Source organism: Neoarius graeffei, chromosome 2, assembly GCF_027579695.1.
Source record: "Neoarius graeffei isolate fNeoGra1 chromosome 2, fNeoGra1.pri, whole genome shotgun sequence".
Classification (NCBI taxonomy): Eukaryota; Metazoa; Chordata; class Actinopteri; order Siluriformes; family Ariidae; genus Neoarius; species Neoarius graeffei.
This window is the reverse complement of record NC_083570.1, coordinates 54,771,303-54,792,186: the sequence shown is the minus strand read 5'-3', so window position 1 is coordinate 54,792,186 and position 20,884 is coordinate 54,771,303. Positions and strand designations below refer to the sequence as shown.

Here is a 20,884-nt window from a genome sequence, read left to right as displayed (position 1 = left end):
CGCCTCACAGCAAGAAGGTCCTGGTTTGAGCCCCGTGGCCGGCGAGGGCCTTTCTGTGCGGAGTTTGCATGTTCTCCCCGTGTCCGCGTGGGTTTCCTCCAGGTGCTCCGGTTTCCCCCACACTCCAAAGACATGCAGGTTAGGTTAACTGGCGACTCTAAATTGACCGTAGGTGTGAATGTGAGTGTGAATGGTTGTCTGTGTCTATGTGTCAGCCCTGTGATGACCTGGCGACTTGTCCAGGGTGTACCCCGCCTTTCGCCCGTAGTCAGCTGGGATAGGCTCCAGCTTGCCTGCGACCCTGTAGAACAGGATAAAGTGGCTAGAGATAATGAGATGAGAATTATTTCTTAATGTGGGATTTTTTTCCCACTGAATAAATGCACTTGAATTAAAGGTTGGATTTTTCTCTTTTTTTTTTGCATTGTTGTCATATATTATTTTAAAAAAATGAATTTATTAGAAGCCTAAGAATATATCTTAACAAGGGGTGCCAATAATTGTGGAGGGCGCTGTATATAGTAATGATGTAAAGTGGCCAGGCACCCAGCAGAGTCACTCCATAATAAATGTCATGATGTTGATCTGGCTTCTTATCAGTGCACAGTTCAAAAGCCAGCATCTATGATGGTATGAGGGTGCATTAGTGCACATGGCATGGATAGCTGGGAAGGCATCATGAATGCTGAATGATATATACATGTTTCAGAGCAATATGCTGCCATCCAGACAAAATCTCTTTTAGGGAAGGCCTTCCTTCTTTCAGCAAAACAATGCCAAACTGCTTTCTGCACATATTAAAACTGCATGGCTCTGTAGTAAGAGTCCGGGTGCTAAACTGGCCTGCCTACAGTCCAGACCTGTCTCCCAAGCATTTGGTACATTATGAAGTGCAAATTACGACAAAGGAGACCCCGAACTGCTGAGCAACTGAAATTGTATATCAGGCAAGAATGGGACAACATTTCTCTTTCAAAACTATAGCAGTTGGTCTCCTCAGTTCACTAACATTTATAGTGTTGTTAAAAGAAGAGGTAATGCAACACAGTGGTAAATATGCCCTTGTCCCAACTTTTTTGAAACCTATTGCTGACATCAAATTCAAAATGAGTATATATTTTTCAAAAAACAATAAAATTTCTCAGTTTCAACATTTGATATGTTGTCTTTGTACTATTTTCAATGAAATATCAGGTTTTCATGATTTGCAAATTATTGCATTCTGTTTTTATTTCCAGTTTACACAGCATCCCAACTTTTTTGGATTTGCGGTTATAGGAACAGAATCACCAGACTGGTTTGAGCTAACAGGAATTCTATCATAACTCAAATAAGCACTCTTTATAACTGGTGAGCAGAAAAGCATCTCAGAAAAGAACACACAACACATCAAGCCTTAAGGTGGATTGTGCTGCTGCCACATAACTGGCTGATTAAGTAACTAAGTGTATACCTCAGTGCACTGCCAATCATAATATCTGATATGATTTCGCAGGCCATATCAGCTATTTTAGAAAGTTTTTTTTTTCAGGACACATGCAGCACCACGAGTGTAATGACAAACCTGTAACTATGGCAACAGCAGGGTTTTTTTTAACATTAAAATTGTTTTTACGGTTTCCTCATCAGCAGCTGTACAGTGATGATTAGTCTTAGCTGAATCGTTGAGACAAACATTTGAAAAAAAATCTTTTCAAGATTGTGATGGACAAAATTCAAGTCTCTTGCTTTAACTCAAAGGACATGGGACATGGATTTTTTTTCTGGGTATAATTATGTATAAAGGACATAAGAAATGCCATCTAAATCACTGCAGGGCGTCAAAAATGTGAAAATCATCACATTATTCAACTTTTTTATACATCAGCGTAAAACAATGATTCGTTAATTAGCTAGGTGGTCATGTGACCCGTGACATCACAAAAACTTTCCAAGGAGCCAGCGCTTGGGAATCTAATGTAAACAGGTTACCGAAATGGACACCATCGACAGTGACATTCCCGATGTTTCACAGAGATGTGAAGTTAGACCCTATCAATTCGAACCGATAGCTGGAAATTCACATGAACATAGATCTTGTCTTTACTCTGACGGGTCAGATGATTCTGAGAGTGAGAGTTCATTCAATCCCCATGAAACTGAAAGCGGTCGGCTCGATAACACATCCTGGTAAGTTAAAAACAATTCTGCTCAAAGGCTAATGATCTGTTGAAAGAAGTATTATTTTTGTATCATACATTGAAAGTTCATCATAGATCTAGCTAAAGTCCGTTGCAAGCTAGTTTTTTTTTTGCTGATATTTTTCAAGATTGATTGAGATACAATGCTTCCAGAGTCCGAGATGAAAACATTCAAAATGGCGAAACGAGTCAGAATTATGATAATCAATAATTGATACACCCAAAATTATAATACTAATCCTTACCTCGGCTTTCAGTCGCTTAGCGAATGCACCTCGGCATTTTTCCGCATGAGGCCCATGGTAAAACCACACTTCCAGGAGGGGCTGCCGTCTGCCTCCCAAGCCGGCCGAGAGCGCTCCTCATCGGGCACGGCCAGGCGGGCGAATGCCCTGGTCCATCCGCCCTGTCTAAAAAATAATGGTACAACTCTGAGTGAAGGTATCAATGCGCTGTCGAAGCGCGCAGAAGGTGTTAGTACGCCTGTCATTATAGTGCGGACTTTCCATAGCATAGAAAATCGCTACGTTTCAATTTGTGTAACTGAACTTGTTTCATGTCACTGGTCATATAAACCTATGTAAACAGGAAAAACGCGGAAGAGTTTGGTCGCATCTAACTACAGCCCCAAAAAATACCATTGGCCATGCTGAGCCTAGCTACATTGCTAACAGGAGTGACAGCGCGTCTGACTGACTGGGAGGTCGCGCAAAGCTCGGAGAGGTACGGAGCAGCTCGTCTCAATTCAGATAAGAGCATATTTCATTATGGAAGTACGGTGGACTGTTCCTATTTAAATGTCCATTAATGTTACAGGATTTCTTGACTGTCTCTACAGTTGTAGGAATGTTAGGCCCTGTATATTATGGCGCTATCACTGCCTCCATGAACCCGGCTATACGGCCTCTTAAATTTGGCTTGGCAATTAATTTCGTTCAGTACCTGAGTATTAATGTTGAAAGAATCCTCAGTGAAATGGTCCAAACACAGTTTGTGGGAAACAGTAGGTGCAAAGTTTTTTCTACGGCAGTAGTGAGCCCACACTTTCCTCAGCTTCGGGTCCTTGGGGAATGCAAAAAAACTTACTCCAGGGCATTTCTCATTGGAATTATTGCAACCATAAGCAGCACAATACACAATGATGTTCAATATACGTTAAAGACTATAAAAACAATTTTCTTGTCATTCACTTCTCCATTCATCTACCCGCTTGTGCTGTGCCCGAAAGTTTTTGTGACGTATGATCACGTGACAGCGGCTCTTCCGGTTGTAAAATATGCATATCGGAGCTCGAGCAGAAATGCCATATAATCATCACGAATATAACGATTTTGCTGAATTTAATAGATGATTTTGTATTTGTTGATGCAATTAATTCATATTTTTAATGGAAAGAAACTGATATAGCGTGCATTTATGTTTCATGTCCCATGTCCTTTAACCACACTGCATATGGTTGCTGATAAGGTCAAAACCACCTTCCACTGTTACATCATCAACAGTTAACTAGTTTTATATGAAACTGCTGTGAATATTTTTCATAATATGCGTTAGTAAATAATCCCATATTTTTTTTAAAAGCAAATTAAAAATAAGGGCTGGATAAAAACCCATCTATCTGATGTAAATAAAGATACAAATTTCATTGCCTGGTGGTCAGATGTTTGAGGTACGTTGCCTTGCACTTATGATTGGGTTCTCTGTGGTGGTAAACGTTCGTTATGCATCATCAACAGTTAAAAAAAATCACTTGCGACAAGCAGTATGAGAATTAAAATCTCCAGCTAATAAGATGGACGCATTATGTAACAGTTATATTCAAAATGTTTTCCTCAATTTGACCAAAAACATCACCAGAGTGGTATATAGAGCATTCTCCAGGTATATAAACACTACCCACAATGAGTTTTTACCAAATGCTTTTTCATCAATTACAATCCATAGCTCAGATTCTGCAACAGAGTTTTCAATGATGGTACAGTAAATGTAATGGCAGTTCACACAGACCATGATAACCACCATATTTGCAATTATTTGAACGTTTAACAATAGGAGTATATCCAGTAATATCATTTTCATCTAAGTCATCACAATATGTTTCGGAAAGACAGATAAAATCAAAGTGTTGCATGCATTCGTCTATAATACCAATATTAAGTTTGCTATTTATACCATCTACAATAACCAATGCTACGGTACAATTAAAGGTGCCTACAACTCCATCCTTCTTCCCCCCCTGGGCTCCGCTGATCACAGCTGTGTGCACCTCATTCCAGCTTACCGCACATGCTTACAAAGGGGGAACGTGACCACAAGAACAGTGAAAGTGTGGACAGAGGAGGCTATGCTGACCCTGCAGGGATGTCTGGACTGGACTGTGTGGGAGGAGTTCATCCAGTCATCCTGGGATATAAATGAGCTCACGGATGTCAGGGTGTCTGCAGGCTTGAACAAGTTCAATTTAAGACTTTTTAAGACCTTTTAAAGACCATAGCAGGTTAAATTTAAGACTTATGCCGCACAAAAAAAAAGAAAAGAAAAGAAAATTGGGAGAGCCTGAATTACTTTCGAAATAACAAAATTTCTCATCATTCACCAATGAACTCATTACATCCCTAGGGTGCGCTCTTGCATTAATGAGGAACTAAGTTGCAGTGGAGCCAAAAACATCCCGCAAATCACTTGAGGATGAGGCATTCGATTCCGTACGGTTTGCGTGTTGTAGCATTACAGTTTGCATGGCGTTAGCTGATACACCGTCTCGAGATGTGCTTGGACCTGACAACGGTGAACAAAATTGAGTGATGGCATGCGATTGTTGCAGATTTTTATGGGCAGCCTGGTGCTTCTCTGCTTTCATGTGCGATTCCGGTGCCTTTACACCCAGGGTGCTGAGTTTGAGTGTTCTTTTGCACAATGTGCAGTACGCCTCAAACGGATTGTTTGGTACACGTTTTAACCAGTCTACGAAATCATTGCGTTCAAGCCAGCAGTCGTTAAACTTGCATTTGCCCATTTTGCTACAAACCGTGACTGTCAGTCAAAATGTAGGCTGCTCCCATTTCAATGGGATACTTTTTACAGAGACCATTTTTGTCCACAGTCAACTTTTCATATAGCCAGAGAAAGCACTCAAACTTCACCATTTTTGTCCACAGTCAGTCATGTTTACATATGATCTTGATTATAATCACTGGCAGCCTTCTTTGCCAGCTGTAACTGCCTTTCTGTGGGGGTGATGTCACAACAGAAGTCTGTGTTCAGTTTGCATTGCAGTAGTGCAGTAAGGGTGTCTGTGCCCAGGTTTTTTCTGCAGTCAGTGTGGATTTTCCTGACCTGTGAGAATACCCTCTCACAATACCCTGTAAGAAGACCGTTTGGCGCGTTTAAATGCAGATCGTGCACATGACCGGAACGAGCGAAGTCTCGCAGTCGCGATACTGCACGAGGCTTGAGGAATAAACATCCGGTTTCACATAGTCTGGGTTATCTGCCCCTGCATACACGCTGTTCTTTGTCTATAAATCGAGCTTTTGTATGTTTTTGCGACGATCAGCTGACGATGTTCAAGTAAGATACACAAAATAAATTTAGGTCAGAAAATACTGAAAATCCGTAGGACTTTGTTTATACGCCTTTGAAATGAGCTAAAATCCGTATAATTTCCGGACAATCCGTATAGGTTGACATGTATGCATGTTCACTCTCCAAACAACAAAAAATAATAGTTGTTATGCGGTGTCACATGTGTCTCCCCAAACCAGTGGACATTTCAGCTTATAAAAACTCAACATCGAATTTGAGGAAACACATTGCGGTCAGTAGGCTATGTGCTTTTGGCTGTCTTCGTAGGCAGACGTTAGCCCTGTTGTAACATCATAAATAACTGTAAAATACATTGTTTTGTGGAAATGTATTGATGCACTGCAGCCTCAGATTGCAAGATAACACACACACACCAGAGAACCAAGAAATGAAACTACAAAAAAATCTTCCTAACAATCACTTTTTATTGATGTGAAACCAAAAAATGCTCATGAAAATAAGGTTGCTTGCCTAATGTCAACTCCTCAATAACGTTACAGTTGTACACGGCTCTGGTCAAAAACTGGGAATGGAAGACTGGTGAAAACTTACTAAATAACAAAATGCGTAACATATCGTTTGTGAAATCTCCATTTTTCAAGCTACTGTATTTGTTGTGGATTAGAGGGATTTGTTAAGACTTTAGGCGTTTTTTTTCTGTGAGATTTGTTTTATTATTTGTCTACAAGTGCTTGTTCACAAAGGGAAGGGTATTAGCTTGTTAGCTTGACCGCTTGCTAGCTTGACTGCCTTTTTCTTTGTAACCTCTACCCATTGTTTTATGTGACTTTGTAAAGATTTAATTAATTAATATTTAATTTATTATTGTTTTCACCTGTTCATGGCTAAAAGGTCACAGCTTCACAGTGCAAAATTGAGAGCCAGCTGCTGTTAAAGCTGAACAGTCACTTCATGGAGTGAACGTGCACGCACGCACACACACAGTGTTATGGTTTATGTCCAGACTGCCTTGAGCTTCTTGTTGTTATTGTTAATACACAGAACTACACACACAGTTTATATGTGTGAAATATATATGAAATCTCTGCCTGTTATGACATCCTGATCAATAAACAAAGAAGGCAGTTACTCAGTACTTGAGTAGTTTTTTCACTTAGTACTTTTTACTCTTAAGTAATTAATTGGACGACTACTTTTTACTTTAGTAATATTATTCTAAAGTAACAATACTCTTACTTGAGTACAATTTTTGGCTACTCTACCCACCTCTGGCCCTAGCACAGGAGCTAAACATGTTTTATATAAGATTTGATAAATACAACTTCAAAAAAGAAATTTCAGCTCTAAAACAAAATTTGCTTGCCTCCACTCAGTCAGCAGCCTATTTCTCTTTACACAGTGTGGTAAGAACTTTAAAACGCTGCAAAGTCAAAACAAGCCCCGGACCTGACAATATTAGTGGTCCTGTGCTGTCCCGCTGCACTGAGCAATTAGGCCCAATTTTTAAACATATTTTTAACACGTCACTACAACTTCATACAGTTCCTGACCTATGGAAACAATCTACAATAGTTCCCATAGCCAAAAACAGCCATCTAAAGTCTCTTAACGACTATAGGCCCATAGCCTTAACCTCACTAGTAATGAAGTCCTTCGAAAAACTGGTCAAAACGGAAATTATTTTAAAGATTGACCGTTTCCTTGACCCCCTACAATTTGCATATCGATCAAACAGGGGGGTCCAGGATGCAACTATAACCCTGCTTAACTTCATTCTTAAACATCTTGAGGGCTCCAAGACTCATGCCAGGACACTCTTTATGAATTTCTCATCAGCCTTCAACACCAGACAGCCCCACCTATTGGTGCAGAAGCTACTTGACCGCTTTCAGATGGACTCTTGCATGTCCGGCTGGATTTTAGACTTCCTCACCAACAGATCTCAGAGAGTGAGAGTAAATGGCTACCAGTCTGGATTATCTTTTACATCTACAGGCTCTCCTCAGGGCTGTGTTCTCTCTCCTCTACTTTACATCCTTTACACAGACAACTGTCGATCTGAAATGGACAACCATCATCTCATCTCATCTCATTATCTCTAGCCACTTTATCCTGTTCTACAGGGTCGCAGGCAAGCTGGAGCCTATCCCAGCTGACTACGGGTGAAAGGCGGGGTACACCCTGGACAAGTCGCCAGGTCATCACAGGGCTGACACATAGACACAGACAACCATTCACACTCACATTCACACCTACGCTCAATTTAGAGTCACCAGTTAACCTAACCTGCATGTCTTTGGACTGTGGGGGAAACCGGAGCACCCAGAGGAAACCCACGCGGACACGGGGAGAACATGCAAACTCTGCACAGAAAGGCCCTCACCGGCTACGGGGCTCAAACCCGGACCTTCTTGCTGTGAGGCGACAGCGCTAACCACTTCACCACCGTGCCGCCCGACAACCATCATATTGTAAAGTTTGCAGATGACACAGTCATCGTGAGTTTGCTGAAGGACAATGAGACATCACATGGCCACATTATAGACTACTTTGTGAATTGGTGCCAGGAAGCTTATTTGGAGTTAAATGTGTCTAAGACAAAGGACATGTGTATTGATTTTAGGCACAAAGATTGCAACCATACTAAAACAAACATCAATGGACAGGACATTGAAATAGTCCAACAATATAAGTACTTGGGCTCTATTATCGATGATAAATTAAGTTTTAATGGTAACACAGATTTACTGTGTAAAAAAGGACAGCAACATTTATACTGTCTCAGGAAGCTGGCAAGATTTAATGTAGACAAATCACTAATGACTCTTTTCTACAGATCCTTTATTGAGTCAGTTCTTACTTTCTTAGCCATTTGTTGGTATGCACTGTTAAATGTGAAACAGAAAAATGCCATCTCTAAGGTTATCAAGGTGTGTAGTAATGTCACTGGTGTACAACAGAAAAGTATGTCTGCACTGTATGAGGAACAGGTAATTAAGAAGGCCGAATCAATTCTGTCAAATTATACCCACCCTCTGCATAGTGAATTTCAGGTCTTGCCCTCTGGCTCCCGTTTTAAATACCCACTAGCCCGAACCAACAGATATAAACATTCTTTTATACCTTCTGCTATCCAGTTAATGAATTCTACCAAACAGAGATGACCTCTACCCCTTTCCCTCCTTTTTCTCATTTTTTATTCTTTATTTATTATTATTTTAAGCTCTGTGTGGAAGTGTGTGTCTGTTTGTGTTTATTATGTATGCTACTTCTGCAAAACAAATGGCCCTTTGTGGGACAAATAAAGCATTACTTACTTATATATATAAATTGGAGCAAAGGGACATAAACAGTCAAGGGCACTTGAGATATAGCAGGTAAACATGAAATAAGCAGTATAAACAATAAACTAATAGCCGTTAAAGTGAGGTAGTGCGGAATAGTGCAAATGAGCGAGGTAAAGTAAAATGTGCAGTCCCTGAGTTCAGTGTGCGAATGAATGTTGAGACTGTGTGTGTGTGTTGTGTGTGTGTGTGTGTGGGGGGGGGGGGGGGGGGGGGGTACTGTGAGGGTGACATGATGTCAGATGCTGAAGGGGGGGCAGGGGTGTGTGCGGGCAGAATCTGTGGCAGGGGGCAGAGTGGGGAGGAGGGGCAGAACAGGGAGGGAGTTGAGCCTCCTGACCGCCTGATGAAAGAAACTGTCCTTGAGCCTGCTGGTTTTGGCCCGGAGACTCTGCAGTCTCTTCCCTGATGGCAGCAGGCTGAAGAGGCTGTGAGATGGGTGGGTGGAGTCACCTGCAATCCTGATGGCTTTTCGGGTGAGGCGGGAGTTATAGATATCCATAAGAGAAGGGAGAGAGACACCAATGATCCTCTCAGCTGCTCTCACGATGCGCTGCAGAGTCTTGCGGCAGGACACGGTGCAGGCGCCGTACCACATGGTGATGCAGCTGGTCAGGATGTTCTCGATGGTGCCTCTGTAGAATAGGTGCACGATGGGGGCCGGGGCTCTTGCGCTCCTCAGGTTGCGGAGGAAGTACAGACGCTGTTGGGCTTTTTTGGCCAGTGATGCGGTGCTGTTGCTCCAGGACAGGTCTTCAGAGATGTGCACACCCAGAAACTTGGTGCTGCTTATCCTCTCCACTGCAGCACCGTCAATAGTTAGTGGAGCATGCTGGGTGTGCGCTCTTCTGAAGTCCACAACAATCTCCTTCATCTTCACATTCAGGCGGAGATTGTTGTCCTTGTACCACATGGCCAGGTGGCTCACCTCACTCCTGTAGATTGACTCATCGCCATTGGTGATGAGACCCACCACAGTCGTGTCGTCCACAAACTTAATGAAGAGGTTGGAGCTGGATGTTGGTGTGCAGTCGTGGGTCAGCAGAGTGAAGAGGAGGGGGCTCAGCACACATCCTTGGGGGGCCCCTGTGCAAGGGCCCCCTTTGCTGCTGACCCGTACAGCCTGTGGTCTCCCCGTCAGGAAGTCCAGCAGCCAGTTGCACAGGGAGGTGTTGAGTCCCAGCTGGTCCAGTTTATGAATGAGCTGCTGAGGAATGATTTTGTTGAATGTTGAGCTGAAGTCTATGAACAGCATTCTGACGTATGAGTCTTTTGTCTTTGATTTTGATTTGATTTGATTTGATTTATTGACACTGCTCAAGGTTGATACAAAAAAAAATAAAATAAATAAATAAAATGGTGCTTATGTACCTTGCACATATGTCAAAAGGATAACACAAAAAAGCTCAGATGAACTTATTTCCATTGTGGTCCTTATGCATAAAAAAAAAATATATTAAAATGTATGTCTAAAAGTGTACAACTAAAATCAGTATGGTGTACAATGTATGTGTAAAAAAAAACAACAACACATGCAATACATACAAACATAACAAAGACAATAAATAAGTACATTTGAATTACCTTTATGCCATTTTGCTAGACAACCACTTTTTTAATGCTAACTTAAAGGTACTATTGGATGCCATGTTTTTAATATGGTCAGGTAGGTTGTTCCATAGGACTGCCCCTAAATATAAAAAAGAACTTTTACCCATTCGCGTATTGAATCTATACAAAACAAGATCAGTGGAGCTTCTCCTTGTGGAGTAGCTATGCACCTCATTTACTCTGTTAAAATAATTAAGATAGATTGGGGTCTCACTGTTGATAATTCTATGTACCATATTCAGGTTAAAATATGTTACTCTATCCTCTATGGTTAGCCATTTAAGGCTTCTGAAATGGCAAGGTAAAAGATGGGTGCGTGGGTGTAGATTAAGAATCAACCTGATTAATTTGTTTTGAGAGGTTTGTAACTTCTTTTTAAGTAATTTAGGCAAGTTGTTGTACCAGGAGATGCAGGCATAGTCAAAGTGTCCTTGAACTAAGGCCCCTGCCAGAATCTCCATGGCTCCAGGTGGGTGAGGGCTAAGTGGAGGGCAGTGGAGATGGCGTCATCAGTTGAATGGTTGGACCGATATGCAAACTGGAAAGGGTCCAGGGCGGGGAGGAGGCCAGACTTGATATGCCGCATGACTAGCTGCTCGAAGCACTTCATGAGGATGGGAGTGAGTGCAACCAGGCGGTAGCCATTGAAGTAGGAGGGAGACGGCTTCTTCGGGACTGGGATGATGGTGGTGGTTTTGAGGCACGTGGGGACCACAGCCTGGCTCAACGAGATGTTGAAGATGTCTGTAAAGACATCTGTGAGCTCCTCGGCACAGTCTCTCAGGACACTACCAGGAATGTTATCAGGACCTGGGGCTTTCCGTGCATTTGTCATCCTGAGAGCTCTCCTCATGCTGTCTGGGGACAGCGTCAACACCTGGTCGCCGGGAAGTGGTGGGGTCTTCTGTGCCATGGTGCTGTTGTCTGCCTCAAAGCGAGTGAAGAAGTCGTTCAACTGATTCAGCAGAGAGGTGGAGTTGTCACAGGTCTGCAGCGAGGGCTTGTAGTCTGTGATGGTCTGAATCCCCTGCCACAGGTTCCTGGTGTCTCTGCTGTCATTGAAGTAGTCAGCAATGTTCCTAGAATACTGTCTCTTGGCCACCCTGATGCCTCGTGACAGGTTGGCCCTAGCTGTCCTCAGGCCCACCTCATCCCCAGCTCTGAAGGCGGTGTTCTGAGCCCTCAGGAGCCTGTGGACTTCCCCTGTCAGCCATGGCTTCTGATTGGCCTGAATGGAGATGTTTCTGGTGACTGTAACGTCGTCCATGCACTTCCTCATGTAGGCAGTGACGGTTTCCGTGTACTCCTGGAGATCTGTGGTGTTGTTGTAGGTGGCCGCCTGTCTGAACATGCTCCAGCCAGTGGTGGAAAAACAGTCCTGGAGTGCCTCTGAGGACCCCTCTGGCCACACACGTACCTGCTTTGTAGCTGGTTTGGTGACTTTAACCAGCGGCCTGTATGCTGGCATTAGCATAACAGTGGAGTGATCTGAGGCCCCAAGGTGGGGGAGGGGGAGGGCTTTGTAGGCGCCTCTATGCATGGTGTAAATATTGTCCAGAGTATTGTTTCCATGTGTGGGAAAGTTGATATGTCCATAGAGTTTTGGAAATATGCTCTTGGGGTTTGTATGGTTGAAATCCCCAGCCAGGATGAGGAAAGCATCTGGGTGGGCTGTCTGCTGCTCACTGATGTGCTGATAGAGTTCATTCAGTGCTTCACTCCTGTTGTTATTGGAGCCGGGAGGGATGTATATTGCTACCAGCAATATGGTTGTAAATTCCCTTGGCAGGTAGAATGGCCAGCACTTAATAATTATAAACTCCACCAGTGGTGAGCAGTGCGATGCTGTTGTGGTCTGCAAATGGCACCAGGCATCACTGATGTAAACACAGAGTCCTCCGCCGTGAGTCCCCCCCCCCCCCCAACTAGTGCTCTGTCTGACCGGTAGCATGTTAGCCAGGCTAGCTGAATGGCACAGTCCGGGACGCTGTCGTTAAGCCATGTTTCCACAAACACAAGGACACAACACTCATTCACAAGAATGAAATATTGACATTATTATTATTTTTTTTTATAGTAAGCATGGTCCAGGCTGATGGCATTAAGAATTGAGGGGTCTGTCCTGTCCTAAAAGTCAAATTATATACCTAATTCTTGGATTTTTTTTCTTTGCCCCACCCAATTTTGTTTAGATGCCAGGAGAATCAATGATTTGGTTTGCTCTCATCCTTCTTCCATTATCTTACAAAAGATTTTACCATCAAATGTCCAACAACTTTTGATGTCTTTATCCTTTCTGAGTACTCTCATAATCTTGCTTCTCATGTGTGTCAGGTCATCGTCAGTATAAACACCTTTGTACTCAGCTTTTCCTTTCAGTTTATGCTTAGCTCTCATCAACGCTGCCTTTGTCTCTCTCCTCACAAATCTGATGATGATGATGATGATGTGTGGTCGAGTTCTCATTCTGTTCGTACCCTCCTGGTTTTCGTTACCATCTTCATTTCCATTTCCGTTTCCATTTACATATCTGTTTGGTAGCCTGTGACTTGTACTAATGTCAACAGGTGAAATGTCCACCCCAATACCTTTGGCTACTTTTATCACCACATCAGTTGTGTTTTCATTTTCTGCTTCTGCAATTCCACTAATTTTCACATTTTCCTTTTGACTGTATTGTTCGAGCCTGTCAAGCTCAAACGAGTGTTTCTGTGTCTCCATTTTTAACTTCGAGATCACTGTTTTTGTTTCGCAGTCTCCTCTTTCAGGGAGTCAATGATCTGTTACATTGCACTAGCAACAGCAGCATTCACAGCTGCCATGACAGACTGAATGAGTAGAGGCTGAATTGCTGCTACAACTTTTGATACAATATCTGTGACGTGGCTGTCAATGCTAGAATTCTTTCAAGTGCCATGAGGATGACCTTTGGCATTTTGGTTTTGAGAAGGTTCACTCACAATTCCCTCGAATGCATTTTCAATGTCTTTCTTAAAATCAAAGGCAATTTCACTGGCTTCGTCTTCATTAGATAAAGCACCAAATCTGTTGGATGTAGCAGCCATTTTAAGCCATTTTAATTGTTGTGGCAGTTGTTTCAGAATGGAAGTACTGTACAGTACAACAGAAATGCCAAGTTCCCTCTTACAGGTTCTGACTGAACCTGGAGGAGGGGTTTTTCCCATCACTTTCGCTCTTTCACTTTCAGTTTCATTCATATTTTTCTGTTTTATCTCTCTGTGTGCACGATACTCAGTGTGTTATTCAGTTTAATCTTGCACTGATATATAGTGTTTTCAGGATTTTACAAAGATTCCCACAAAAAGGAGAGAAAAATGGTGAACTGTGGCCTGCTGACAAACAAGAATGAGCCAGGTAATATTTAGTGTATTTTTCTGAATTATTTTTGAAAGAAAGTGTGTCTCTCTCTCCAGTGTTGGGAAGGTTACTTTAGAAATGTAATTCGTTACAGTTACAAGTTACCCTGTTTAAAATGTAATAGTAGTGTAACTATTTCAATTATTATATCTGAGTAATGTAACTAATTACTTTTCAATTACTTTTTGATTACTTTTCTAATTTTTGAATGAGTATTCTGTGCCGTTAACCATTTTTAAACCTGGCAGTGTTAAGCTCAAAACAATATAAACACTGTCTACTGAACCCCTTTTAATACATAAATTAACATCACATCTTTTATAAAGATAATATAATAATAACCACCACAAGGTCAGACTTCAAGCCACATTTTACTGTAAAATCAATCTGAGTTGACATACAGATACAAAGTCCCAACCTTTTTTTTTAAATTGTAACATATTTAAAACATTTAACATTGTAGGCGACAGAACTGAATAAGCTGCTCTTAATTCTTATGAGATGTGTCTCTGTGTTAGCTCTTTGCCAATGATAAAACTTCAAATAAAACTGTTGACACTGTAGAATAAATCACTTTTGACATTGTAAATCAGACTGCTTGTGCCCTATCAAACTTGGACACTATGCCCCATTAGCAAGACAAAAACTTAATTTTGCTTCTGAGCAAATCAAAATCAAAAACTGGAGAAAAATGAAACTGGACGATGGAGTGGTAAAGGTAGGTGCCCTATATCCTCCATTAGTCATCATGGACCAAATCAGGATAATGATTTCTATTGTAGCGTAGGAGTAGGACCTGTTCCATGTGATAATCAGTCATTCTATTTCTGGAGGGCGTCAAAACTTTGCCTCCTTGACTGAAAAGATGTTCCACAGGTGCACTGGAGGGGAGTGTAGTATTGTATTTCACAAAAAGCTTCTTAATTATTGGAAATGCCTGCAGAGATTTCATGCTGGTGTCTGAGTCCTCCAAGTATTTCCTCACCTCACTGTGGGCTGTGCTGTCAGATGCCATATCTTTCCCATTTTCGAAAACAAAAAAATCATCTGAATCATCAGATCTTCCATTGTCGTCATCTCTTGATGAAACTGGGTTTTGTTGTTGTTCAAAAGCAACAGCTTCCTGCAGCAGCATTCTTCTCATGTCATCTCTCTTTTCAGGGCTGATCCAACATAAACGGAACTTGGCAGAGTTGTGGTTGCCATCTGTGCTTCATGACTGGCTAACACTGATCCAAAACTCACTTCTATAGCTTCAGTGATAGTTATGATGATGTGCGCAGTGTAACATGAGGTAGCTTTTCAGACAACTTTGTCTTGAGGCTCAGCAAAGTAGGGACTACAAATCCTAAGTAACATTTGTTCTCGCCCTGGAGAATGTCAATGGCAACAACTAAAGGCTGCAGAACCTCAGTGTATTCTTTGAGGAATGCCGCCTCTTGTGGGTGAAACATTGGAGTGTCAAGCTTATCACAGATGTCCCTCAACTGGTCTTCCGAGAGCCCTACAACTTTTGTAATGGCCCTGAATTCTGAGTTCCATCTTGTGACTGATGGAATAGTGAACTGCATTTTGGCTATATCCTGAATTGCCTCTGCGGCCAATGAAGATCTATGTGCTTTGGTCCAGATAGATGAGCACTTAGCCATTGCACTTCTGTATAGTTTACGTGATTGACCGTTCCCTCCTGCTTTGTGAACCTCATTTGTGGCTATCAGATTTAGTGTATGAGCCGCACAGCGCTGGTGTTGTGGAAGAAAAAAAATGCTCATCTTCCTCTTCCTGAAGAAGACTACTGACATCAGAAAATGTCACACCATCACTGTAATCATCTGTCCCTTCTTCACTAACACCGAATTCACGGAATGCCTTTACGAAGTAGCTTCCGTTGTCAGTCACAGTGCATCTGACTTTAGTTTGAATCTTGTATTCCACATGAATTTTGTTTAGTTTTGTTGCAACTGCATCGTAGGTGTGTCGACCTTTAAGGCGGGTGCATGCCAAAGCTGCAGAATGTCTCTCTAGCGTGTCCTTGTCAATCCAATGACATGTCACTCCGAAGAAGCTATGGCTTTGTGCTGACCAAATGTCTGCTGTGGTGCAGACAGTGTCCACATCAATAAGCTTGGAGATTACAGATTCTTTGCAAACTCCCTATCAATCCGCTGCATCAGGGTCTTTTGACACATTGGTTTTCTCCTGCCACTAAGACCCTCAACCAGCTTTCGGAATGATGGCTGCTCCACTACTGAAAAGCACTGTACATCATCAACCACAAAATCAAATACCAGTTTGTTCACACATTCCTGTGACACGCTGAACCCTGTCACTATCCTTGCTTGCTTCAAAGAGGGTTGAGAAGTCACTTGGGTAGAGGTTGCCAGTACATCAGACTGATGTCTTGTACATCAGACTGATGCGATGTATCATGCATCAGCAGAATGCTTGGATGTCTCCTCTGAAAAGAAGAAATATTTAATTAAAATGTATTACATCATGAAATCTTGTCTTCCACTTAATTACAAAACAGGACAGAATCATTTAAACAACAAGTCATAACATTAATATTAACACTAATGCTATTATTATTATTATTTATTATTATTATTATTAGTAGTAGTAGTAGTAGTAGCCGCCTAGTAGTAGCAGCAGCAGTAATAAATCGTGGTCATAATTTACACAAAATTAAGGAGCAGACATTTGACCAGTAGGTGGCGCATCACGATTGCATTTACACTTTACACTCGGGAAAATGTGTGGTTACATTTTTTCTGTCTATTCTTCATTAGGATATGATATTTCATCTGATTATGTCATCACTACTCTGCTAAAGTCAATTTTCAATCACAAATCATGAAGTAGCCTAAAACCATGCCTTCGAGCCAATATAAAGCATGGGGTTAGCAGAGTGGCAAGGCGCCCGGGGGGGTTATTAGCATCGCTCAGGCGTTTGTTAGCTAGCAAACTCTCAATGACATACAGCTATAGCAAGTCAGGAGTGCTAACATCAGATCCAACATGAATTAACTAACAATATATCGATATGTAGCCTATTGCATGAGAATAGTACATTAGATTTTAATGCAAATAGGAGGGGAAGTGTGGCATATATGGTTCAAAGATCTCCTCAGCTATGGATAGCTTTCTAGAGTAGCTAGCGTAATGTTCCCATCCCCCATCCCATTATCTCTAGCCGCTTTATCCTGTCCTACAGGGTCGCAGGCAAGCTGGAGCCTATCCCAGCTGACTACGGGCGAAAGGCGGGGTACACCCTGGACAAGTCGCCAGGTCATCACAGGGCTGACACATAGACACAGACAACCATTCACACTCACATTCACACCTACGGTCAATTTAGAGTCACCAGTTAACCTAACCTGCATGTCTTTGGACTGTGGGGGAAACCGGATCACCCGGAGGAAACCCACGCAGACACGGGGAGAACATGCAAACTCCGCACAGAAAGGCCCTCGCCGGCCACGGGGCTTGAACCCGGACCTTCTTGCTGTGAGGCGACAGTGCTAACCACTACACCACCGTGCCGCCCTAGCGTAATGTTGTGAAATGAAAATATGGATCTAAAATAGGCATACATTTTCATTTGGACACACTATAAGCGTGTGGAACGGTTAAGATACAGAACGGTCTCTGTATGGCTCTGTGAAGGTAGTCTTGGCAATTCCCTGCTTAATTTGATTTTTCGTTTGCAGTTATAGTAAGCAGCACTTACCTCTAGATATTTCTTAGAATAGAATGCCTTTATTGTCACTATACACATGTACAATGAGATTAAAGCATCTCCAATAACAGTGCAAACAGCGTGTAGAGGGAGAGAGAGAGGAAGGGGGGAAGGGAAAAGAGAGGAAAAAAGGGGGGAAGGTGCACAGTCTGAGGTGTATGTGTTGTGTTACACATTATGGAGTGAGGTATTGCACATATAAAAAGTATTATACAGAGACAATCACATTGTAAATTATTGCACGAGAGAGTCACATTACAAGATAAAATATTACACATTATGAATTATTGCAAGGTAAGGTGCACAGACTTGAGGTATATGTGTTGTGTGTAAGGTGCACAGTCCTGAGGTGCATGTGTTGTGTGTAAGGTGCACAGTCCTGAGATGTATGTGTTGTGTGTAAGGTGCACAGTCCTGAGGTGCATGTGTTGTGTGTAAGGTGCACAGTCCTGAGGTGCATGTGTTGTGTGTAAGGTGCACAGTCCTGAGATGTATGTGTTGTGTGTAAGGTGCACAGTCCTGAGGTGCATGTGTTGCGTTTCACATTTTGGAGTGTGGTATTGCACATTATAAAAGTATTGCATAGAGAGTCACCTTATAAAGTACTGCATATTTATAAATTAGTAAAATAGTAAAATAAAATAGACTATAAAGTCAGAGCATATCCGAGTTCAGGGCGGTTATGGCTTTTGGAAAGAAGCTGTTTTTTAATCTATTTGTCTTTGCCCTGATGCACCTGTAGCGCCTCCCTGAGGGCAACAGGTCAAACAGATCAAAGCCAAGGTGGGAGCTGTCCTTGATAATATTCTTAGCTCTGCTAAGGCAGCGGGAGGTGTAAATGTCCATCAGGGAGGGGAGAGGGCAGCCAATGATCCTCTGTGCTGCCTTTACTACCCTCTGGAGCCTCTCCCTGTCTACAGCAGTGCAGCTGCCGTACCATACTGTAATACAGTACGTCAGTATGCTCTCGATGGATGAGCGGTAGAAGGTCAGCAGCAGGTTGGAGCTTAAGTTGTACTTCCTGAGGACTCTCAGGAAGTGTAGCCACTGCTGAGCCTTCTTAATGACTGCTGTAATGTTCTCTGACCAGGAGGTGTCGGCGGAGATGAGGACACCGAGAAGCCGGAAGGTGTGGACCCTCTCCACATACTCGTTGTTAATGTAGAGGGGGGCTAGGTCGGTGCTGTGCTTCCTGAAGTTAACAATGAGCTGTTTGGTTTTCTTGGTGTTCAGAGCGAGGTTATTTTCTGAACACCAGGCTGCCAACTTCAGGACCTCCTCTCTGTAGGCTGCCTCGTCTCCCTTTGAGATGAGTCCGACCACTGTGGTGTCGTCAGCAAACTTGACGATAAGGTTGTTGTTGTTGTGGGTCGGACTACAGTCGTGGGTGTAGAGGCAGTACAGGAGGGGGCTCAGCACACAGCCCTGTGGAGAGCCGGTGCTCAACGTGCGGGTGGAGGAGAAGTGGGGGCCAAGTCTCACAGTCTGGGGCCGGTTAGTAAGGAAATCCTTTAACCAGACACATGTGAGAGGGGGGAGGCCGAGAGTGTCCAGTTTTCTAATAAGGATGTCCGGGATTATTGTATTAAAAGCTGAACTGTAATCCACAAAGAGTATGCGGACGTAGCTCTGCTGTTGCTCCAGGTGATTTAGCGCAGAGTGGAGAGCTACGGCAATGGCGTCCTCTGTGGATCTGTTTGTGCGATATGCGAACTGGTAGGGGTCGAAGTCTGGGGGGAGGTGGTCCTTCTTGAGGTTCGACATGGACATTTTCGATGTGGACAACATCTTGACAGCGGGCAAACAAGCATTGCATTGCACAGTTAAATTTATGCCCTTTTCCGTGACATATCGGAAATGTTTTCTAAATTTCCAGCAGTGGAATGCATTTTTTTTTTTTTTTTAAAGATATTTTTTTGGGCTTTTTGCACCTTTATTGGATAGGACAGTGCAGAGACAGGAAATGAGCGGGAGAGAGAGAGACGGGAAGGGATCGGGAAATGACCTCGGGCCGGAATCGAACCCGGGTCGCCCGCATTCATGGTATGGCGCCTTAACCACCTGAGCCACGACGCCCCCTGTGGAATGCATTTTTATGTGATATTTCTGGTAGTATGGCAACTGAAATTGAGGTCGCTGCATGCACAGGTAGGAGAGCCTATCAGAAGGTCCAGAATGGCTATCAAAATATCGGCTGTGGAGGGAAATGGCAAAGAAGGATGTTTATAAGGAAAACGTGCGAAACAGTAAAAATATTATTATTTAATATTTTGGCAAGGTTTTACTGACAATATTCAGATATAATTCAAATTGTAATTCTGAATATTTTCATAAGTAACTGTAATTGAATTACACATTTTTCTCCAGTAACTGTAATGTATTACTGTTACATTTATTTTGTAATTAAATTATGTAACGCCGTTACATGTATCTCGTTACTCCCCAACACTGTCTCTCTCTCTCTCTCTCTCTGATGAAAAAAAATGACACTAAAGCTTATTTTTTGTCCGTCTTGCTTTTGATCCCTTTTTGCAACAAGACTGCAAACTTTTCCTGTAGTGAGTGTCGGTCATGAATGAGTCTATGTGCTAGTTTCTTTTTTTCATTAATTAATATGAGTTAATGAGCAACATCGTGGTGCAGTGGTTGGAATGGTCAACTCACAGTGGGAAGGTTCTGGGTTTGAACCTCATGCTTGACTAGGGCCTTTCTGTGTGGAGTTTGTATGTTCTCCTCATGCCTGCATGGCTTTCCTCCGGGTGCTCCAGTTTCCTGCCACGGTCCAAAGACATGCAGATTGGGTCAACTGGCTACTCTAAATTGCCCATAGGTGTGAATGTGAGTGTGAATGGTTGTTCGTCTCTGTGCTAGCCCTGCAATAGATTTACAAAGTGCCCAGGGTCTCTCTGCCAATCTGCCCAATGTCTGGCCTGAAGTCAGCTGGGATTGCCTCCAGCTTCCGGATAAACAGTATAGACCCTTTTCAGTCACGTGACCTTCGTAAACGCGACCACCATTTTGGACATGTAGCAGACTTCGGCTCGAATTGGTTTGAATGCGAGGAAGGCGACAAACGGAGAACATAC

At 42.6% G+C, this 20,884-nt stretch overlaps 1 protein-coding gene across 6 annotated transcripts in view; it reads left to right on the top strand.

Moving 5' to 3' along the window:
* The first annotated feature begins 13,929 nt into the window (after window positions 1–13,929).
* LOC132881688 (von Willebrand factor A domain-containing protein 5A-like) overlaps window positions 13,930–20,884 on the top strand; it is a 72,329-nt gene continuing 65,374 nt past the window's right edge. For 4 of the 6 annotated variants that reach the window (XM_060914438.1, XM_060914439.1, XM_060914435.1 and 1 more), the window contains exon 1: window positions 14,020–14,056. Coding sequence is in view for 2 of the 6 variants with exons in the window: in XM_060914436.1 (XP_060770419.1) it covers window positions 14,017–14,056 (40 nt within the window). In the remaining 4 variants the exon portion in view is untranslated. Of the gene's footprint in view, window positions 14,057–20,884 lie in introns of all 6 variants that reach the window. The other 2 variants (XM_060914436.1, XM_060914437.1) reach the window with 2 other exon arrangements.